The sequence below is a fragment of the Serinus canaria genome, chromosome 10, assembly GCF_022539315.1.
Source record: "Serinus canaria isolate serCan28SL12 chromosome 10, serCan2020, whole genome shotgun sequence".
In the NCBI taxonomy this organism is placed as follows: domain Eukaryota; kingdom Metazoa; phylum Chordata; class Aves; order Passeriformes; family Fringillidae; genus Serinus; species Serinus canaria.
The window spans coordinates 7,308,230-7,329,520 of record NC_066324.1 but is presented as its reverse complement, the minus strand read 5'-3'; the positions used below and the strand labels follow the sequence as shown (position 1 = coordinate 7,329,520).

The 21,291-nt window shown below is 43.0% G+C and overlaps 1 protein-coding gene across 1 annotated transcript in view; it reads right to left on the bottom strand.

Annotated features, from left to right (window-relative positions):
• Positions 1 to 5,933: 5,933 nt before the first annotated feature.
• Positions 5,934 to 21,291, bottom strand: part of AGBL1 (AGBL carboxypeptidase 1) — a 263,620-nt gene continuing 248,262 nt past the window's right edge. Inside the window, exon 23 of the mRNA XM_050978551.1 lies at positions 5,934 to 8,420. Coding sequence (XP_050834508.1) covers positions 8,114 to 8,420 — 307 coding nt within the window. The 3' untranslated portion in view covers positions 5,934 to 8,113. The remainder of the gene's footprint in view (positions 8,421 to 21,291) is intronic.

Here is a 21,291-nt window from a genome sequence, read left to right as displayed (position 1 = left end):
GACTAGTGCACCATAACCAGCACACACATCCAGGATACAGCAAATATTTTTTTGCATTGTACACATTAGAGAAAGCAGCTAGAAGAAGTCAAATCATTATTGGCAAATAATTTATTCAGCCACAGTCACGAAGGAATTAATCTTATCCATTATTCTCAAACATGACTCAACCAATTCCTGGAAATAACACAGCTAAAGCTTCTAGCTCTGAGCTGCAAACCCTAAGATTTAAATTCTTATTTAATTCCATAGCTCTTTCCCTCTTGTTATTATGTTCAACAGTGTGCTGCTGCTGTTCGTGTGCCAATGATACAAGGTTAGAAGGATAAGACAGTTCAAAATGTTCTCTCTGCATCAGTAAAGCTAAAAAGTACAAAGCAGCTCTTACAACTGAGAGCACTCAGGCCATCTGGCACAGTGGCTTCAGTGTGAGCGCCCTGCTCCAGGGCTCTTGGCATCTACCTGGACATCAGCCACCAGTGTGAGTTCCTGGTCTGATCCCAACTCCCTCTGGGATGCAGCCCCCCAGATCACCAGAATTCTCTGTATCCAGCTCTGGGGGACTGAGACTGTCAGAGCAAAGGATGGGGTTACAGAGATGGGTGTGGGCAGCTCTGAAGCAGAGCCCTGTGCTGGAAAGGCTGAAGGTGAGGTTAGCAGATGTGTTCACATAAATAAAGGTGTATGAACGTGGAGCTGAACTTCAACAAAAAGACATGGGATTTTCTGAAAAAAGCAAATGGATTTTCCATTGTATTTTCTCAGTTATTTAAGTAAAATAATGCCCTGCAAGCATGACTGTGGGATTTCTTCTTGAGGTGGGTTTAGAGCTAGGAGTCCTGTCTGATCTGGTAGTTTAACTTCACTCAGAAGTTAACAAGGCAAGGAAATAGCTCAACAAATGATCCTTTCACAATGTCTCAGGATGTAGATCCTGTGGGGGTGCCTGTTTCTCTGCATTTACCCTGTACAGAATAATTTAGACTAAATCACAGAATCACAGGTGGGTCAGGTTGGAAGGGACCACTGGAGATCATCTGGTCCAACCTTCCTGCTCAAGCAGGGTCCTCCAAAGTGTGTCACTCAGGATTGTGTCCAGATGGCTTTTGAATATCTCCAGAGAAGGAGAATTGACAACCTCTCCAGACAAACTGTTCCATTGCTCAGGCACCCTCACAGGAAATGAATTCTTCCTCCTGTTCAGGTGGAACTTCCTGGGTTTCAATTCTGCCCATTGCCTTTCATGCCATTTCTTGGTACCAGGGAGAAGAGACTGGCTCCATCTCTGTGACACCCTCCCTTCAGATACTGATAGACACTGACAAAGTCCTCTCTCAGTCATTTCTTCTCCACATGCCTAACTTCTAGAAAGCTAAAGTTCTTGGAGCTGAAACCTGTCTCTCAAAAGTAATTCCTCAGCTAACGTGCACCTTCCTTACAAATACTTCATATAAACTATATTACTTTAATTCTTTACGAAAAGAAAGTATTCAAAGCTTTCCTAAAGCAAAGACATATGTTATCCTCTAAGCCAATTAGCCAATAAAAGAAAGGAATTAGATCAGCTTGACAAATCCATGTTGATTCTCTTTTACCACCTTCTTATCCTATAGCAGCTAGTGAATTGTTTGTTTCATAATTTGTTGAGGTTTTTCTGTAGTGACTCAGCTTAGCTGTCTGATTTAAATTTCCTGGCTCTTTGGTTTTTTTCTGTCTACACAAACAAATACCCTATTTGCCCTTTTCAACTCTAAAGAACCCTCTTGATATAGCAGAAGTTCTTGAAGTCCATTCCTAACTGTTCACAGACTGTTTTCACTGGACAGCCTGCAGGAGAATTCCTTCAGGTCAAGCAGTTTGAATTCACTCACTCCTTGTAAGGGTTCTTTAATTCACACCCCTTGGCTCTGGCCCATTCCCATACCCCAGTCAGGGTGACTTGTGTTTTATTTATCTAGCACTGACTGTTTTGGTGAAAAGGGGAATCAAATAGGCAATGATGACTCCAACCCCTTCAGTGATGACACCCTCCTTCTGTGGTACATAGTTTTGCAGTTTTATTCCTTCTAGCATTTTTATAGCATATTTATGGGACTTCTTTTTCTTCCCTTGTAGCCACCTCAAGCTCATTCTTTGCCAGGACCCTTCTGATTTCATCCACACGTGCTTTGGTATCATTCTCTTCTCATTCCCCGTCTGCTGCTGCTTGAACTTTCAAAAAACAATTAATTTCTCATTTTAAGGCATTAATGAGGTCCTCACACACTTTTGGTGTTTTTCTTTTGTTCTGTTCTTCTCCCTGCCTTAGGAGATCTCGTCATTGCACCTCTGCTCTAATCTCTAAGTCAGTGCTTGCTGGCCTGTATTCCTTTTTCCTTGACTCAACCTACCAATTCCCTGATGTTTCACAGCCAATTAATCCTTCTTCTGCTGTTCCTACTTTCTCTTTTCCATGTGTCTGGGAAGCTGATTAACTCATAGCTTGGTATATGTACTAAGGCTTTATATTCTTCCTGTTTAGCCCTTACACTCCTAGCCCTTGGGCAGAGACATTTCAGATGTTTACCAGATTGCTCCATTCTTCTCCCAAGTGCCTCATTTTCACCTCTATTAAATTTCCCATTTTCCTAACTCACTAACCAGCATGCTGCCTTGGTTCTTGGAAGACTGCTGTGCTGTTAAAAAATCCAAAGTTCTTGTCCACACTCTCTGTGCTTTCCCCTCAAGGATTTGTCTGGCCCACCTGTGCCACCTTCCACAGAGACCAAAGGAAACAGCAGCCCCTGGAAAGGAGTTAGCAGTGATCCCAGTAATGGGCAGGATTTTTATTTCAGTGATGGCAGATATATGTAGGAAGCAGCAATTAATCCTTCCTGTTTGCCTTCTCTAAGGATATCAAATTGTGTAGTAAACACTGGAGATTTAAATCTCTTTGTGACCCCTTTCACCGAAAATAAATATTAATAACCCCACTTCACAGACAGGGAAACAAACACAGCAAAGCTAAATGGCTTTTTATGGAAATGCATAAGGCAAAGGCAGGAGCTGCCAGAGCATGCACTGGAAACCATTCAGGGAGAGCCGTCAGTCAGGCCTTAAGGAGCAAGGGGGCAGAAAACAGGGTTGTGATTGCAATTACATCAGCTGGTGAGGAGCCAGCCCCTCAGTGCCCAGAGCTCAGTTAGCCAAAGGCTATGGCACTTTGCTGACACTGGAGTTATTGCCAGAGCATCCAACTGATGATTGTTTTTAGTGGTAGATTTGTCTTCCCTCTCACTGGTCCATGCATGAGCTACAAGCAGCTTAATTAAAGGCTAAAAAAGCCCCTGATGCTAGAATAGCTGCCTTGCCATCTTTCTGGAGATGGCGCTAGACTCATAGCAGGGCACTTCTTTCTGCCTTCTCCTTTCTCTCTCACTCCCTCCTGTTACCTCACTTTTTAAAAGTGAAATAAAAGAAGCAGGAAAAAGAAAATATGAAGAAAGTAGCCACAAACTGCTCCATCAACAATAATATGCCATGGATCTTCCAGGACCTGTCTGAGGATGTGAGTCCCTGGAGAGAAAGCCCAAGGCCAGGGATGATAGAGGCTCAAGCCTCATGAAAAGCACTCACAGACCCCAGAGCACAATGCAGCGCTGAGGATACGGACTTGGCTGCCGTTTATGGAGTGGGGAATACAGTGGCAGATTTATTCTACAGTAAAGAGGGTTGTGTCTTGGTAGCACTAATACTGACACATTATCTGGGGACGGAAGAGGATGCACAAATAGGAACAATTCTCCCATTTCTCTGCCTGTGTCTCCCCCAAATGCCCCCTACTCCTATTTCCTCCTGTTCTCTTCATTCCTCTCATTGCACTGAGCCCTCTCCTTCCTCTCTGATTTATACCTTATTTCTTTAACCTTGTCCTTCATCTTTTCCCAATGCAATAATATGGACAGAGTTTTTACTTCTCCAAGATTTTGCATATTATCTTCAACTGGAGCCTCGTGTCCGGCCCTCTGCCTGGAAAACCAACCAAGTGTTTTAAAACAGAGGGTCAAATCCTGCTCTCACTAAAACAGCAGTGAAAGTTTCCATGCTGGAAACCAGGCCATGGGACAGGATGGGCTGATAACAACCTGACAGAAGAGGCTTTTAAAATCATCCAGCACAGCTTGAAGAGAAATATCCTAACAAATCATCACTGCCCATCACTGAAGTGGAAACCAGTGATGGCAACTACCACCACTCTCCTGCACAGAGTAATTCCAGCTCCCCTCTCATCAGCTGAAATCAGTATAGGGCAAACACCTGGGCTGTTTTATATCCTTATTTCCCCCCTCCTTATTCCAAAAACATGCACCCAATTTCACTACTACTATATTTGCCATCTTTATCTCACAATGGAACAGAAACTGGGAGAGAAACAAATTGGTCAAGAGCACATAAAAGATCTGTGGCAAAGAAAGAAAGAAATATGAGTGTCCCAAATTGCTGCCAAACAGTCTCTGACCCGGGCTTTGCATCTCTAAGGGATGGATAGGGGCAGTGGATCTTGTCCAAGGACAGATAAGACAGGAGATAGCTCTATCACACACATCTCTGCTGTTTGGCAGCAGTAGAGAAGCAGTGGAGGAGCAGGGCTGCTGTCTTTCCCCCTCCTTAATCTGCTTCCTGCCTGCTTCAAAAACAACCCAGTGCACGGTTGTTTATTATTATTATCACTGTTATTTTCCAGAGTGCTGTAAAACTAGGGGATAGAGCACTCTGACAGCCTCATAACAAACAGCAGATAAAACTAATTAGATTTTGTTCTTCCTTCAGTTTGCTGACTTGATTCTTTTTCTTTTTCTTGTTTAATTATTTATTTTTTAGCCCAGAGGTTTACACATACACATGTATTTCACTAGGCACTGGCAAGGCATCCTTGGGATCATCTCTGGCAGGAAAGGGCTATTGTGGCCGGGAGACCCAAGAGCTGGTGAGGGGCTGAGACAGAGGGTGCAGTGTAGTGCAGGGCTCAGCACAGCATCTTCCACCCACGTCATGTCAACTGGAGTTGGGAGAAAGGAGAGCACAGCCATTCACAGCCTCTAAGAGAGTCAGCGTGAGACAAAAGGCATCAGTAAAAAAAGCTAATGTGCCTGGCAGGAGCCCAAAACTGCTGCAGCGCTGGGGACCAGGCAGTGCCTCTAAGACACCATCTCTTCTGGCCATTATGGGAATATTTGGCTTGAGTCTCAACCTGACAGCCTTGCTGACTCTTGAGGAAGGACAAAACGGTGGGGAGCAGGGCGACTGCCCTCTCCTCCCTCTCTCCCTCCTTTTCTCCGTCGGCTGTTTCCAAATTCTTTGGGATTAGCTAGCGGCAGCAAGAAAAGGCCCTGCTCTCCGAGCTCAGCACTTCGCAGCCTCGAGTGAGGTGACGGGCCCCGGCGCAGGGGACAAGGGCTTCATTCACTGCGGGATACCAAACCAGAATGACAAGTGTGCAAGAATAAACAAGGCTGGAGTTAATCTAAAGTTGTTTTACACTTTGTTTTATTAAAGTCAATGCACTTCCGTTCCTCTGTGCAGAGCCTAGCTCTGCTTAATTACCATGACTCAGGGAGAATTTTAATAGCGCGGAGCGCGCAGTGCGCACTGAGGCATTCTCCTGACCTCTAGAGGTCTGTCAAAAGAAGAGGAGCATCACATCCTTCTGTACGAGCTCCCGGGAAAAAAAAAAAAGGAGGCAGCCCACAAAAACCCTTCTCCTGGAGTTATCCAGGTGCCATTCCCAAGTGGTTGGTCACCCATGTGTCCCGCTGCACTTCCCCACCCTTGGGCTGGGGGCTTCTCCTGCCCACTGCCTTCTGCAGCACCCCCACCACTTACTGACAAGTTATTGGGCACAGACACGGGATGCTGGCAGGGAGAAAAGAATGGCCAGGTTTTTGACGCCACACAGCAGCATTTATGCAGGTGTGGTTGATGTCCAGGGCCACTGCTCCCAGCTCAGCTGCTGCATTTGGGTCCCAGACACTGAAAACATCCTGAGGACCTCTGCCATCTCCCCTGCTGCTTCCTGCAGCTCCTAGCACAGGGATTTCTGAAGTGGTGCTACTGCTCATACACATTAGGCTCCAAACAGAAGATACATTTTTTATTATATTATGACTACTCCTGCACAGTTTAGTCACCAGCACAGAATTTTCCCACTGAACTGAATTCCCCCTATCTCAAAAAAACTCAGAATGAAACAGCTAGAAAGCCAAATATTATAGCCCAAATATTTGCATCTCACTAAGGAAAATGCTGATTTAAGAAGATTTTTTTTCTTTGCAATAGGGTTTACCACTGGCAAGCCTTGCTAAGTGTCCTTAGGCTGCAGTTGTGGCAGTGTTGGTACAGAAAGCAAAGTGGGTGCAAACATGCATGACATATGTATGTACAACAGTACATACATAGATATGTACAACAGTATTTTTTACCCTGTGTTCTGGGGATGTGCTGAATGCTGAACACCCCAGAGCATGGCTTTTGTATGCTGCAATCAGTACCAAGCACAGAGTCAAGTTTCTGTCATGCCTACAAACACTGGATTTTTAAGTTAATTACACACATACATTGTTTCTTTATTAATAAGCTTTGAAGCAGTATTATACAAGCTATTATAATGGGAACACCTGTTTCACCTCTTTTGTGTCCCTTCCTGTGAGCCACCCTTTTATTAAAATTCAGTATTGTGTGCAACAAGCTGCATGCTAAACCAAGCAGAACAGGACATCTGTACAGAGGCGCACACCACACCTAATGAATTAGTCTGGGCTAAGAAGCTCAGCTTCTAAGGACCCAAGCTGCCTGTCTTTTGAGCAGAATCCTAGAGAGATAGAGACACAGGGAGCTCTTATGTGCTAGGGAGGACTTTAAGATCCGTGGATACTAAAAACCAAGCAGGACAGGAAGAAGCTTTTTATCTAAAGAGCAACCTCCTGCTGGAAAATATTGTCTAGGTAGTCTGAGGAAAGGTGCTCAGAAACACATCAGAGAATTTAATGTTCTGCAGTAGGAATTCTCTTCAAAACCAGCATAAAACAAGGAAGATGACACGGTGCTTTTAATAATGCATCAATATTAATAATAATCATCACTGGTGATCACTGGAGTCCTTGCAGGCTGTAATGCTACAACACACTCAGCACATTCATCCTTGTCCTTGAGCCTCACACAGCAGCGACAGAGTTGGGAGCCTCTTGCATCCTAAAATTAGCTCCTTTTGGATTCAGGGCAATTCCCCATTTGCAGCAGAGTCTAAGACACATGACAAGATCAGGCAATGTGAAGTGTGAGATGAAATGACATGACTTCATGCTTTAGAGATACAGAACACGTATGTAGGTTCTCTGTCTGCGCTGGATTCTCAGGAACAGGGAGGCAATTTTAGGAGAAATCTAATTTTTCTCCATTTGGGGATTGAAGAAACTGTTTTGATTGATGCTTGGGCTAAAGTCACTTCTGGGTTTTGCCACCATCACTAATCTATTGGTGAATTTAGCTCAGGTTTCCAGAGGATCACTGTGAATTGTCACTGCTGCTTTCCTTACTGTAGCACATTGGATTTCCCATGCTGTTGCTGAGATACAACCATCTCAGAAATATTCACAGCCTGACCCAACCTGTTGAATTCACTGTAAAAATTCGGATCAGACAGAAATCAGAGACATGCTCTACAGCTCAAGAGAGAATGGCAACAGAGAGCTCTGCTGAAAGGCATCAATAACTGTCACTTCTCCAGGCAAAGGCTGCCTAAAGTCAGAAAAAGAGAATCATCTCTGATTCCTTGGTCTCAAAATACTGTTCCTTAGGTCAATCTGTGTGAAGCCATATACCAGAGGCAGCCATGAAACTGGGGATTAAGTTTAGGAATGGATAACCTCACATGGTACCACCTGGGCCGGTGGCCCTTGCTCTCCCTTGGGTACAAAGTGTAAGGAGTCGCTCTCGGCAGATGTATGGATACAAATTACACAAACAGACAGTCAGCTCTCCATTCAGAACCAGGAGCAACACATCTGGGAAGGGTGCTGAAGCTGGCAAACAGGCAAACATGAGCAGTGACCCATTTTCTTGCAGGTCACAGCCTTGCTCACACAGGACTGCTCTCAAACCCACGGCACAGCCCAAGTGCTGATGAGCCCAGAGGAAGAGCTGTGCTGTTGGGTGCTGGCTGGCTGGAAATGTAGAGCCCCCTAAGAGCCCTGGAGCTGCATGTCTGTCCTGTGGTCACTCCTTCATCTTCTGTCTCGCCTTCCACACACGAGAGGCACTCCTGGATCTCTTGGTCTAGCTCCAAGAACTCCTCTTCACCATCAGAGCTACTGGCAGTGTCATAATCAATCTCTTCTGCACAAGGAGGTTCATCATCAGATTCCAGGCTGCTGTTACTGCACCTTCTGCAGAAAAACCACAAGAGAGACTGGATGTCACCAAAGGAAGAGGTGCTCTCAGGGGGAAGAGCAAGCAACAGGGAAATGCTTTTTCTGGTTTCAACCTTGGCTCTATTAATAATGGATGAGGTGGTACTAAGCAAGCTCTGGTGTGTCTTTGCCTGTCTCACCAATGAGAGTGATAAAATGAAGAATGATACTCACTGACCTCTCAGGAGTAAAGCATTATAATTCCCATCACTATTACTGCTATTGTTAATAAAGAAACAGACTGCTTTACATACAGACAAAACCATTCTTGCCTTGAGGCACTTACAAAGGTTGCAGAAGCTGAAATATAGCAGAGAAGAAGGTATTCAGTTTCCAGAAGGTTGCTGGTTTAATCATCATCCCCCTTGCTGTAGTTCCACATTTAGTGTAAGACCTAATTAATCCAGGTGGTTGAAGTGCTTTGGCATCTTTTCCTCCTGTTCTGTGAATGCTCAGAGCACTGCTAACAAGAGGCAGCACAAACAAAAACCTGAGCCTCTTGGATCTTCAAGCACACAGGCTGCAGGCAGGGCAGAAGCACCAGGAGTGGCTCTGTTGTGTGAAGAACATGGAAAGGTTTTGATAGCGTGGCTTCCTGGGGAAGGGCCAAACTCAGAGTCAAGCCTGAATGGCTGAGGAAAGACTCTAAGTGGATGTCACAGCCACATCATCTGGCTCTCAGAGAGGCAGGTTACTCCACCTTGGCCTCCTGCCATTTACTCAAAGGAATGGCCTCAGGGGCTTTCCATGCACGCTCACTTTCAATGCACAGTGTATGAGGTTTGCCTGATGCAATATTTATGGCAGAAAAGTGACCACTAGACTAGATGGCTCTGGGGGTCCTCCTCCTCCCAAGCTGCTTGCATCCCATCTGGCCCTCAGCCCATGAGGGCAACTGGGTAATTTTTTGAGACCAGAAAGAAGCCTGTGATTTCAGTGCTGCCTGGGTCACAGTCTGGATGAATCAGGGGAAGAGATACTGCATTTTTCACCTCCAGGTCAATGTTTTCAATCAGACTCAGAGCAGGGGAATGTATTGCTTTGGGGGACAGAGAAAGGAATAATAATATTCCACCTCTGGGCCAGAGTTTTTTAATTTGTCCTGAGCTGGGAAGAATGAATGGCTTGGCAGATGGAGCATACCCAGCTTCAATGTGTGGTCTGCTCACTTACATGCCAGTAACCAGAATAACCTTCCAGCTTTCAGCTGTTACACAGCAGTGCCAGCAAGTGAGGTTTCAGAACATACCTAAGGTGTAAAGTATTGGTTTTGGATGTTCTGATCCCTCCCCTCCTCTGCACTCCAAGAAAGGTGTAAGATTTTCCTAGGTCTGAGACTCCAGATCTTAACTGCAGAGTATTCTGCAGCAGAAACAGGACGTGTCAACACACATCTCCTTCTCAGGCTGATCTCTGGCTTAGTTTACTTCAAAGGCTGGGTATAAAGGATTTTCTGAAAGCTTAATAGAGCTGTACAGCTTAAAAATAAATAAAAGAATAATTATGCACTTTTACAGTTTCTGGCTCTACTTCAGTCTGCTCAGAAAACTGGGTCAAGAAGAACTCATACTGAAAATGAGGATGTGACATGAAACAAAACAAACAAACCAGGACAATCCTCCCAGCACAAACAGCAACAGCAATGGTCCCAGCAGAGTCTGACCACTGGGTTTGATATCTTCCTTTAATTTTCATATGCAGGCATGGCATGAATTACCATGATACTGAGTACCTATGATAATGTTCAAAGCTGACTAAACCCAGGGGAACCAGAATTTTCATTTAGAAGCCCTGCTCTTGCAGATTTGCAATCAAAAAGAACCAAAGCATACCTACTTTCAATATTGCACTTGTACATTTTTAAGGAGCTGCTAATGCCATTGGGACAGAGCATAGCTGTTGCCCAACTCACTGATATTTTACAGATGGAGCAGCTTGCAGCCTAGGAACTGAAGGTCAAACATTTCCATTAACAGGATAATTGGGGGGAAAAAAGGTCCCTATTATTACTTAAATCTGGGAAGACAAATAACAGGATCTTCTGAATTTTTCAATATTTTAAGTGATTTTAGGACTGTATTTCTGACAAAAAAGGGAAAATGCCTCTTACCACAAAAACATTTTGCTAATGAAGGAAAGTCTGGAAGACAACAAACAGAGAATGAAAGACAAAAAAAACCAAACCTGCCAACTCTTTACATTGAAGACTGAAGGGATATTCTTTAGGAAGCAAACATTTATTCATAAAACATTTGGACCTAATTATTCATAAAACAAATGGACTTCCAAAGCTCCCCCTTGTTGCCTGCCTGCACAGCACACAAAACACCAAGAGAGCTCAATTTAGGGGGGCAGTTGTGCTGCAGAAAGAGATTCCCCATGAGTGAGGATGTGCTTAGACCCTGTTCGAGGTCAGGAAAGAAGATTTTCTTCCTCATTAGCTCTGCCCTTCGCTCCTTTGCTGTGGCAGTGATGAGCAAGGCAGTTAGCACTGATCTTAGTAGTGCCTTCTCCAGCCTGGAGTGCCCCCCCGGACCAGAGCCACCAGCACAGGTCTCACAGTGAGCTACCAAACAGCAAAGGGATGGCAGCAACCTCCTCCTGCTGCCAACACAGGCTGCAGTCACACTGCTGACTTCAAAGTTGAGAGGATCTTTATCACACTGACAAACTCTACAAACTAGTTACATCTCTGCACTCTATGGAACTTTACATCCCAATAATTCACTTTCTGCTGCAGGAAGATTTAAAATATATTACGAAGCAACACAAATGGGCTGGTTCCTAGCAGCAGGTTCTTCTGAAAGAGGAGAGGTGGCAGCTGGTGGCACGTGGAGGAGCCAGCCAGTTCCACCAACCAAGTGCCAGTCCTTGCACATGCTTCCCCACATCACAGAGACCATCCCCTTCCAAGCAAATGGTGAAACATGGTAAGGAACAGGATTGCCAATATCTATTGACTATTGCATTCTTTCCCAACAGAGTTTTGGGTGTTTGTTTGTTTATTTTTAATCTGATCTTTAAAAGCTGGAAAAGAATTCATGTGACAAAAAAAAAATGAAAACAACAACAAAAAACCTACCCAGGAGACATGAAACATATTTATCAAAGAATAATGATGTTGTCTTACAGAAGGTAAACAAAGAGGAAAACCAATGACACTACATTATAGAAATCCAAGACAAATACAGACTATGAATACCACTGAACATGAGCACAGTGCAGAGAAGAGGGGGGAAGGCTGGTAAATATATTCTACAGCCAGCAGTGCCCCAGCTTCCACAGTAAAACATGGACACATTTGGTTGATCTTCAAAACCTATGGCCTCATAGCCCGCGTCTATTCCAGCTGAAGGGAACCACAGCAGCAATTTGCAACTTCATGATGTGATAAATAGAATTTCTTTGTTTTGATTTTTAATTTGCATATTTACTCAGATATGACTTAATCTTAATTAGTTCTCCTCTTCTATGTGGGTGTGTTTTTTTCTTTGCTCAGTTTTGGAAAACAAGCAAGATTTGGTTCCCTGTAAAATAATTCTGGGGTTTTTGCTGGCTTAACGGGAGGAGAAGTTGAAGGGAGCTCAGTGCCTCCTTACACAACTGGAACTTTGTGGTATAACTGGAAAACACTTCTTTCAGGTGCCTGCTGTCAGCCCCTCATTCGGAGTCAGCCTGCTAGGACGCAGCTGGAGAGAAAGCTCTCATGTCAGCTGTCCTGCTGAGCCACACCTCAGGACACACACTCTGCAGCTGTGGTGATAAACTATAGCTGCACACTGCATGTGGGCATGAGTGGCATCTCTCTTCCATCCTTAATTTTCATCTACTTGTATGTGCACTTCCAGGGAGTGGAGAAAACTAGAGAACCACTAAGTAATTTCTAGCTATTTTTCACTCACATTTTGCTTGTGAGGCAGGTCACTCACTCTCTGTGATTCTTCTGGCTGGCTCAAAATAGAACCTTTCATTTTTTCTGCTGGAAAGAAGGGGCACTGACAACTGTCCCTCTTAGGGAATCTGTGGCTGCTGCTCAGGGTTTCTGCTTGACCTTCACTTGACAGCCCTCACAGCTGCAATGCATTACAGAAGGAAGTGGAGCATTTACTTTTCTTTCATATTGCTCCTCTCACTGTTGAATTTTGATGCAGCCTCGTCAGAGAGAAACTGGAAGTGGGAGGGTTTAAATGCATCACATAAGAAGGAGAAAAAGCTGAGGCTGGAGACTACTGCTGGTCATGGACATACCAATGATTCTCTCTGAAGGATGTATCAACAAACAAGCAAACATGTCCTCAGCCTCTCTCTGCAATGAAAAATAACTTCCCAGCATAATCACTCTGCCTGTAACCCTATTTTCTCCTTGTGGTAAACCTTCTCTCCATCATGGCATGTCCCAGTTCTTTGGAAGCTGCCCAAAGCAGGGATGTGGCTGTGTATAATGAGCCAAACACATCTCTGATACAGTTCATAGACTAAATAAGGCAGGAAATAGCTTTACTGAATTTTTTCAAGAGATGAAGCATTCTTGTGTGTGAACAGAAAACAGAAAAAAGATTTTTATGTGATTAAACAGGTCAAATTATCCACAGTTACAGCATTCACCTGAAGGGTGTGGTTTTTCCCCACTAAGGCAGGGAGTGGAGAGCCCAGAAAGTTCCCTGACCCCAATTATCAGTTGTGCAGAAGGGAATTGCCCATTCTCTTCCAAAGAAGTGTTACCTATTGTAAGAACAGTTACCAGTGCTGGTAAATAATGTGTCCTGAAGCTTTAAAGATATGCTGCCCTCTCCATAGTGAATTGGAATTGCCTTGCCCTTCTGGATTTCTGACATTAAAATTCCATCTACATCACCAAACCTAAAAGGGATGTGTGGTCTTGCACAGTTTTGCTTTTGAGGAAACCATATGTTTTATTAGAAGCAGGAACACTGCTTCTCAAGGCTTGTAATGAATCTAAAATGAACCTTAAGCAGACACATTTGCAGTAATCCCAGAGTACAATTCTGCCTTTAATTGCTTCAATAAAGTAGTATTTTAGGACATAAATGAAACAACTATGATGCTTGCAGGTAATTACACCTGTAAGAAATACACTACAGCAACAAGATGCCAGCAAAGAAGGGCTTTAATTTGCCCTTTGTGTCTGGATTCAGTTGTTACAAGATGCCTTGCACACCTTGTAATGACTTTCTAATTTCTCCTCTGCAGTTCAGCAGCTCCCCAGACAGCAGCCTGGCACCCTCCTGCCTGAGGAATGCCAGACAAGGATCTGATTAGTCCCTGACCTCACCAAGGGAAGGGACCAGCTCTGTTCTGAGCAAGATGACTCCAGCTTTAGGAGCCACTGCTTTCCCCTGTTGTTGCCGCACTGCAAACACTAATGATGTTAACTTTGTAGACTCCCAAGGGACTTCCCTTCCCAAAGACTCTTTGACAAGGACTTTTGCATCACACAACCTCTCCTGAGAAAATGTGTGCTCAGCCCAAGGACGTGCCAGGTGCCCTGGCTCTCAGCCCACCTCAGCCCATCCTTTCACCAGCAATATAAACGTAATTAAACCTGGCCTTGAATTCTGTTTGCTGTGCCTGAGACATGTTTGGTCTTGTTTTGAGTGTAGGTTGGGTTTTTTTTTTTTTCCTTTTTTTCTTCCTGCTGCAAATAGCCAAGAGAAAGGTGCAATTCATTGCTAAGGCTTGAACTAATTAGTTTTTCAGAAGTTCCCAGGCTAATTGTAGACTGCAATATTTACAATTGATTTGGCCAGATTAGAAATGGGTGTCTGGTGCACCAGTTAGATAAGTAAAGGGCAAATGGGTTTTATTTAGAAGAGAAGGGAAGACAGCTTGTAAATAAAAGGAGAGCATGAAGAGGAAGAAAGAGGCTGACTCCTGGCCAATACTGTCCCCTAATGTTCATTCAGGCTTGCAACAATTTAGCCCTGGGTCAGCAATTTATTTGCATCTACCATAAACTGTTCTTATCCCCAGGAATGGCTGCCTCCAACAGTGGTGAGAAGGTGGCTGATGCTGCTGTAGGGACAGGGGACACACCTCTCATCACAATTTTCCATTTCCATCTTAGGAAATGGAAAGGCCTTCAATGAAAGCAGAAAACTGCATTTAATTGAGTTACACCATGCCATTGGGACAGCTTTGATCTTTCTGTGAAAGGCAAGTTTGCAGACAGGACAAGAAGGCATTTTTCTGCCATTTCAAGGGTGGCTGACATTGCATGACATTCCCAGGTTCTAGGCATCACAGCTCAGATCCAGGTGTGCTTCCAGTGCCAACCAATAAAATTCACACAAGCTGGTTTTCAGACTTGCAGGATGGAAAAGCTGCTGGGAGGCCAGAGGCTGTGGATTCAGTCTTATGAACCATCATTAATTTCCTCCTAATGGAAGACCAATCTATATATCAGAGCAGGGCAAACACTGCATCTTTAGCATTCTTATAGCTGTAGGCTTGTAAGCATTAATAAAACCCAGTGACTTGAACAGATACAAGTCAGCCACGAAATTAAGCTCTGGCAATTGCTGCAGACCCCAAACATAATGAGTTTTTCTTCTCTCGCCCTTAGAATATTCTTAGGTCTTGTATATTTTTTTTTCTTCAAATACATTCACATTTCAGCACAGGAAAGCACCATCCTGTGGGTATTTTATGAAAGATCTGTGAACTGGCATATTCATTTTGGTTGGTGATGATGTTTTCTTTCACATGGTACAATACCTGGCTTGGACAAACCATTAATAATTCCATTAATCTGCTGCTTGCAAGGGCAGATATGAACAGAACAGCTGCATCCCCATCACCACTGACAAGCGAAACCAGGGTAAAATTTCCACTTATTATGGTGCAAAGTTAATTTTAAAAGAACCTAAGCATGGAAAACTCTGACTTTACCTCCACAGACATTCCAGGCAACCTGTTAAATTTCAGTCACACCAAACAAGTTCAGCATTCCACCGAACCTGGGAGAACAGCTCTTTCACCCAAAACTGGCATCCAGCACCAGCTCTTGAGTTAATTCCTTGGCAATATGAGATACGCCTGATGAAATCTTGAGACCTGATTGCCCGTGTCTGTACAGCACTATATTCTGGAGATTTGGCCCAAAATCCCAAGCACCAGGGCTCAAGCCCTGGGATACAAATTTTAAGCAAGTTGAAGACTTTTATAAGAACCATATGTGATATATTTATGTGATAAATTCAGGCACTGTTGGGAAAAAAATGTTTAAAGTGTCTTAGGAAAGGATAAGCCACATCTTACTTTTTAGATCCGTATTGCACTGCAACTTGGTGTTTATTTAAGGGATGGTTTACTACCAGGTCCACTGTGATCTTGTTATATTCATTAAAAATGAGATAAACTCACAGCAAATGGAAGATGCCTGATGCAAAATAGATGGAATAATACCCATCCACCAGGCAGCACAAGTAGTGGCTTGGATTTAGAGTTTAAGGATCAGAGGAAATGCTTCCAAACCAGGTAAATTTTGGCTTTCTACAGCTTAAGCTTCCTATGGAAATATGAGCAGTCAAGGTCCCTTGCATGGGAAGATATTTAGTGAGACTACCAGAACTCATTAGGATACTAAATAATGAAAGAGTTGCTGAAAATATGATTCTGAAAGTGTTTGAGAGCTTTTCTCACAGTGTCTCTATCTCAAGCAATTTCTTCTCAGAAAGATAATCGTGTTATTGATGATACTTAGCAGTCCAGCCAAAGTAATACAGGAAGATTATTGGAATCCTTGTAATTGCTTTTAGATGCTTCCAGTAGTTGAGATATTGGCACTGTGTGTGGGGAAAGAAATGTAGAAAGATTTTGGCTTAGATGCTAAAAAATTGTACTGCTGAGGATAAAGAATGTAAAGGCAGGCAGGTTCTCCTGAGATCTTTTTTCCCTTGGTGCTCTTTCACATAATTCCATTGACTCTATCCAAGCTATATAAGTGGTTCTGCATATTTAATTTCAAAAGTCCAAGTTTCATATGTATATATCCCTTAGTTCTCTCTGGACAACTTAAAGGATTTGGGATTTTGAAAGCAAAGTGTTTTAAGACAACCAAGACATGTCTAGCCTGTGCCTTAGTTACCTATCTGTCCTATGTAAAAAGTATTTCTGGGTCAGATAAATACACATACAAATATTTTTTTGCACAGCAGATGACAGATATCTAATTACTTGACTGAACTAATGATTGCTGTAAATTACTAATTTCCAACCACTACCCTGTGAAGGAGAAAGAAACCTCTTGGTTGCTAGTTTTTCTTCATGAAAATGTATTTTTTAGCTGTTACCCACTCTGATGTTTCAGAGAATCTATGGCAGAGGACAAATTATGAGGTTAAATTATTATAAATTCTATGTGTCCATGAATGGAAATAAATTTAAACTAGCACGTAAATACAGCACCATCACTTATCTACCTTTCCTTAAAGACAGATAAATAAAAAATATATACACATTTTACACACACACCCAGCACCCACACATGCACTTGGCTTTGTGGTTTGCTCTGTATTCAGAGCACAATTTTCATTACAAGACATGGGAGGTCTCAGGAGATGCTCCTACAGCTCCCTGAGAAATAACAATAGGTGATCACTGAACCCTGATGCTGTTGCTTTCAAGTGGAAGCAACCTGAGGAAAAGAGCTGCTTGTGACCAGAGCAAAGCAATTCTTTGACTCCAGTCCCCAGGTGAGTGTTGACAAAGCAGGAGTTCACCTGAAAGGGAAATTAGACCATCTGGGTAGGACTGGCAGCAACAGACAGAATGAGAGGACACAGTCTTAAGCTGTGCCAAGGGAAATATAGGTTGGATATTAGGAAAAAGGGGTTTACAGAAGGAGGGATAAAATGCTGGAATGGTCTGCCTGGGGAGGTGGTGGAGTCACCATCCCTGGATGTGTTTAAACAAAGCCTGGATGTGGCACTGGGTGCCAGGGTTTAATTGAGGTGTTGGGGCTGGGCTGGACTCGATGACCTTGAAGGTCTCTTCCAACCTTGTGATCCTGTGGCTTGAGATATGCTAGGGTGGTCAAGAGGCAAACAGAACTGGTTGTCTAAAACATCCAGTGTTGTCATCAGCTGTTTGGGAGCTTAAAGCAAAGACTGTGACTAAAGTTAAGATCTTGGATTCTCAGTAAGGAAATCAGGACATTTTCTTATTCCACATGGACCTGACTCGTTCTTGTACCTCTTAAAGTAAGGAATACACATTTTTAGAAACCCCTCTGCACAAATCTTTTTTTTCCCACAATCTTGTGCTTCAAATGGGTAAAGAACAGGTGGGATCAAAAATACTCAACTCTGGTAAAGAGAATGATTCTTGTTCTGAGGCACACAGAGAGGGGACAGGGTATGGAGGTTCAACAGCTGTTCTTCCACTGAATTCTGCTTTTAGGGAAAGGCTTCAGACAAATCTCAGCTTAAGGGCCTCAGAAAACAATTCTTGAAGTGCACTGAAGGCAGTTAAGGCAAACATGATGGCAAAGCCCTGATGCCTCAGGGGTTCCAGGTGATGAACACCATTTAACACGGCCACCTCTCAAAGTAACTTTACCTATGGTCCTTTACCAGGGTCCTATGTTATCACAGATTTCTTGGAATAGATCCAACACAAATCTGCAAAGACATAATCCTCCTAAAAGTTACATATCTCATTCAGGGGTGATCATCATAACTGATCTGAGAAACCTCTTGTATTGTAAAAAGTTCTGAGACTGATATGGAGCTTTTGTTCTCTCATCCTTTCCTGAGGAGAACAAATATATTTAATCAATATTATAGTTGCAGGGGGGAGAGAGAGACCCTGTATGTGCCCATAAGAATGAAAGACAGCAAGGGCAAGGTCAAAGAAATCTATTGTGCCTTTAAAGCAGATTGAAGTGGGGCTTATAGCAGAAACATCTGATGAAGTATCTGTGATCATAAATAATCAACAATAGATGCAGCTTAAAACTTCAGCCTCTGCCCTCACCCTAAATCTCTTCTCAGACATAATGAGATTCAGATAAAACAAATCTGAATACTCATGTTCAATATCTTTCAAAACATTCTGATCAATTATGTTTTTAACACCATATGGACCCAAATCCAAAACCTTGCTTAACCTCGCTCATTACACAGCTGATTTGCATATGCTTTGGATTCCATTAAGGACAACAAAAAATGTCATCTGCTGCATATAAAAGTGGCAATGCTTGCTAATTCCCTGATCTTGCCAAAGCCCTGCCAGATGTTTCATGAAGAATAGCAAATATTTCATTATGTTCTCCCTGCTTCCTAAAATTTGTCTGTCAGGAACTGCAAGGATGAGCAAGAAAAACAACAGGCATGGAGAGCTGACAAAAACATGAAGCATCAGTTTCAACCTACTTCAGAGCTCAAACGGGGTTCTAAAGGGATTCTTTGTGCCAGAAGGACCTTCCAGCCAGGAACATATGACTCCCAGTAAAGAGAGGAAAGAGGAAAAACAACCATTTGCTCTGATCTAAGGAGACAGCATTGCCTTGCAAAAAAGAACAGAGTAAAGCACATATAAAAGTTGCCATTGCTGTTTGTTGTACAAGAGATCTCCAAATTCTCTTCTGTGTTCCTATTGTAGGTATTTAATAAGGTTTCACCTGTATAACAGGCAGATGCAGTTTTCAAATGAATCCATTTGTAGCTTGTAGCATCTATCAACTCCTAGCAGGGAACATTTTTTAAAATCACTGTTAACATGAGTATTTTCTGAATATTTTATAAAAATCAATTTTCAAATGCCTGCCAAAATATTCTATGTGTTTTACCTGAAAGTTGCAATTACATTTTTTTTCTTTTTTCTGTATGTGAATTTATATGACTATATTTATATATGCTTACATAAATTCTTAAAAGAATACTAACCCGCCATGGAAGCAAGCATATTCTGAGTGAAAGCTGAAGCAACATAAACTGACAAAAGTATTCATTTAATTATGGTAAGACATGTATTTGGATGGATGGGGCAAATTATAGCACAGTTTGCAAAGCAGTGAAACAATCACTTTATGGAGAACCACCCTGAGCATTTAACGTCACTCTCTGATTTACAACTAAAAATGATAAAAGGTCAGTTCTTGTGCACAGTGTAAGTGACTGAAAAAATATGTCAGGCTGTACATCAAAAGAAAATTAAATCATGAGGTTAAAACACGTGGTTTTCAAAGATACAGGTTCTGTACTCACTGGGCTTGCAGTCACTGTGAGCAAACTGCTTTTCTCTCTTTGCCCCAGTTCCACAGTAATGAGGACACACAAGGCTCCATCCCTGCACCTCTCTGCACAGCAGAGCCAGGGTGGGTCTGAAGCCTTCCAACACCTGCCTAGTCAAAATGAGGGTGCAGAGCTCTTGAATTGCCTCTTCTATGTGTGTGCCCTTCTCTCCTCTGGAAGCAGTGACAAAAATGGTGCTTAACCTTGCTGAGAAAGGTCCAAAAAGGTGCTAAACCTCACTGAGTTGGGTCCAAAAACTCCTCTCAACAAACTGTGACTTCAGTAAAATAGCAACTTTCCAGATCCATTAGGGACAGAAGTCAGTGTTCTTGATTCTGCCAGACAGGAATGAAGGGGTTAGCTGGAGGAATGATGAGGATGTAGGACTCCTGTTAACATCAAGAGGGAGGAGAGATGCTCAGTGACACCAAGGATTAGCTGCCAGATCATATTTTGAAAGAGAAATGCTGTAATTCTTGCAGTCCTGAAAACAAGTAACATCATAAAAGTGAAGGGGAGAAAAGCTGCCAGATTTTCTGTACCCAGTGCGGCCTCTGATTTTAGAGTGTCCAGCAATCCTGGCTGCCAGATCCAGCTCAAGCAAACAAAGATTGAGAACTTGTGCACAATGATTCCACTGGATCTGAAAACCTCATTAGTTACAAAATCTTGTATTTCCTGGCATTTGCCTTTGTAGTTGTCTTTTCCTAGCGCCTCATTTTGTCTCTGCTTCAGAAAGCTGCTTATTGCACCAAAATTAGGTGACAGCTGCCCTTCTCATGGTGGATTCTATCTTCCAGGAACTGAAACACCAGCTGAAGAGCAGGTCGTGAGTTGTTCTGGCTCATGAATTGTCACCAAGGTGTGGAAAGAGCCAACAGAAATTATATTTTCCAGTGCAAACAGCACAGATCCAAGCTCTAGAATATACAAACACACTTGACAGAGGGGATGCATTTAGGAGGGTTATATTCATGGATACATAGAGGGTTCTTGATTGGTGTGTTCTGTGACAGAATCTCTTCCTTCCCCACCAAATCATCACTGCCTCATTTTCTCCACAGACATTTCTGCTGCACCAGCAATAATTAGGTATCCCCACAGTAACATTTCAAGTGCCAGTAACACACAAACCCTGAAAAAACCCTTGCATGATGCTGAGGGGCCCAGGCTCTTGGAATGGTGGAGATAATGGAATGGTGGAGTAGCTGCAGCCAAATCAGGCTGCTGCTGACTTTACCCTGAGATTCCCAGGCTTATGCTGGACTTTCTCCTTTTCTGCACAGCCAACCCAGAGATAAACTGTGTCAGATTTAATGGTGCATGATACAGGCAATTCAGTATCCAGGAGAGGGGGGAAAAAAGCATTTCTGAGGCAAGATGGGTTATCAGCTCAGCTCAAAAAGCAACCTATCAAGAAACACTGCCAAGGTGACTTCAGAAATCTATAATTTAGGTGTTACCTTAAGCCTGAAACTTTGTTTGGAAATTTCATACTTCTCACAAGCAGACTGGCAAAGCCCAGGAGGATCAGACCAGCTATCAGTCCAGATGACAAAGTAATACACTTAGTGTATATCAAGTGCTGTGCA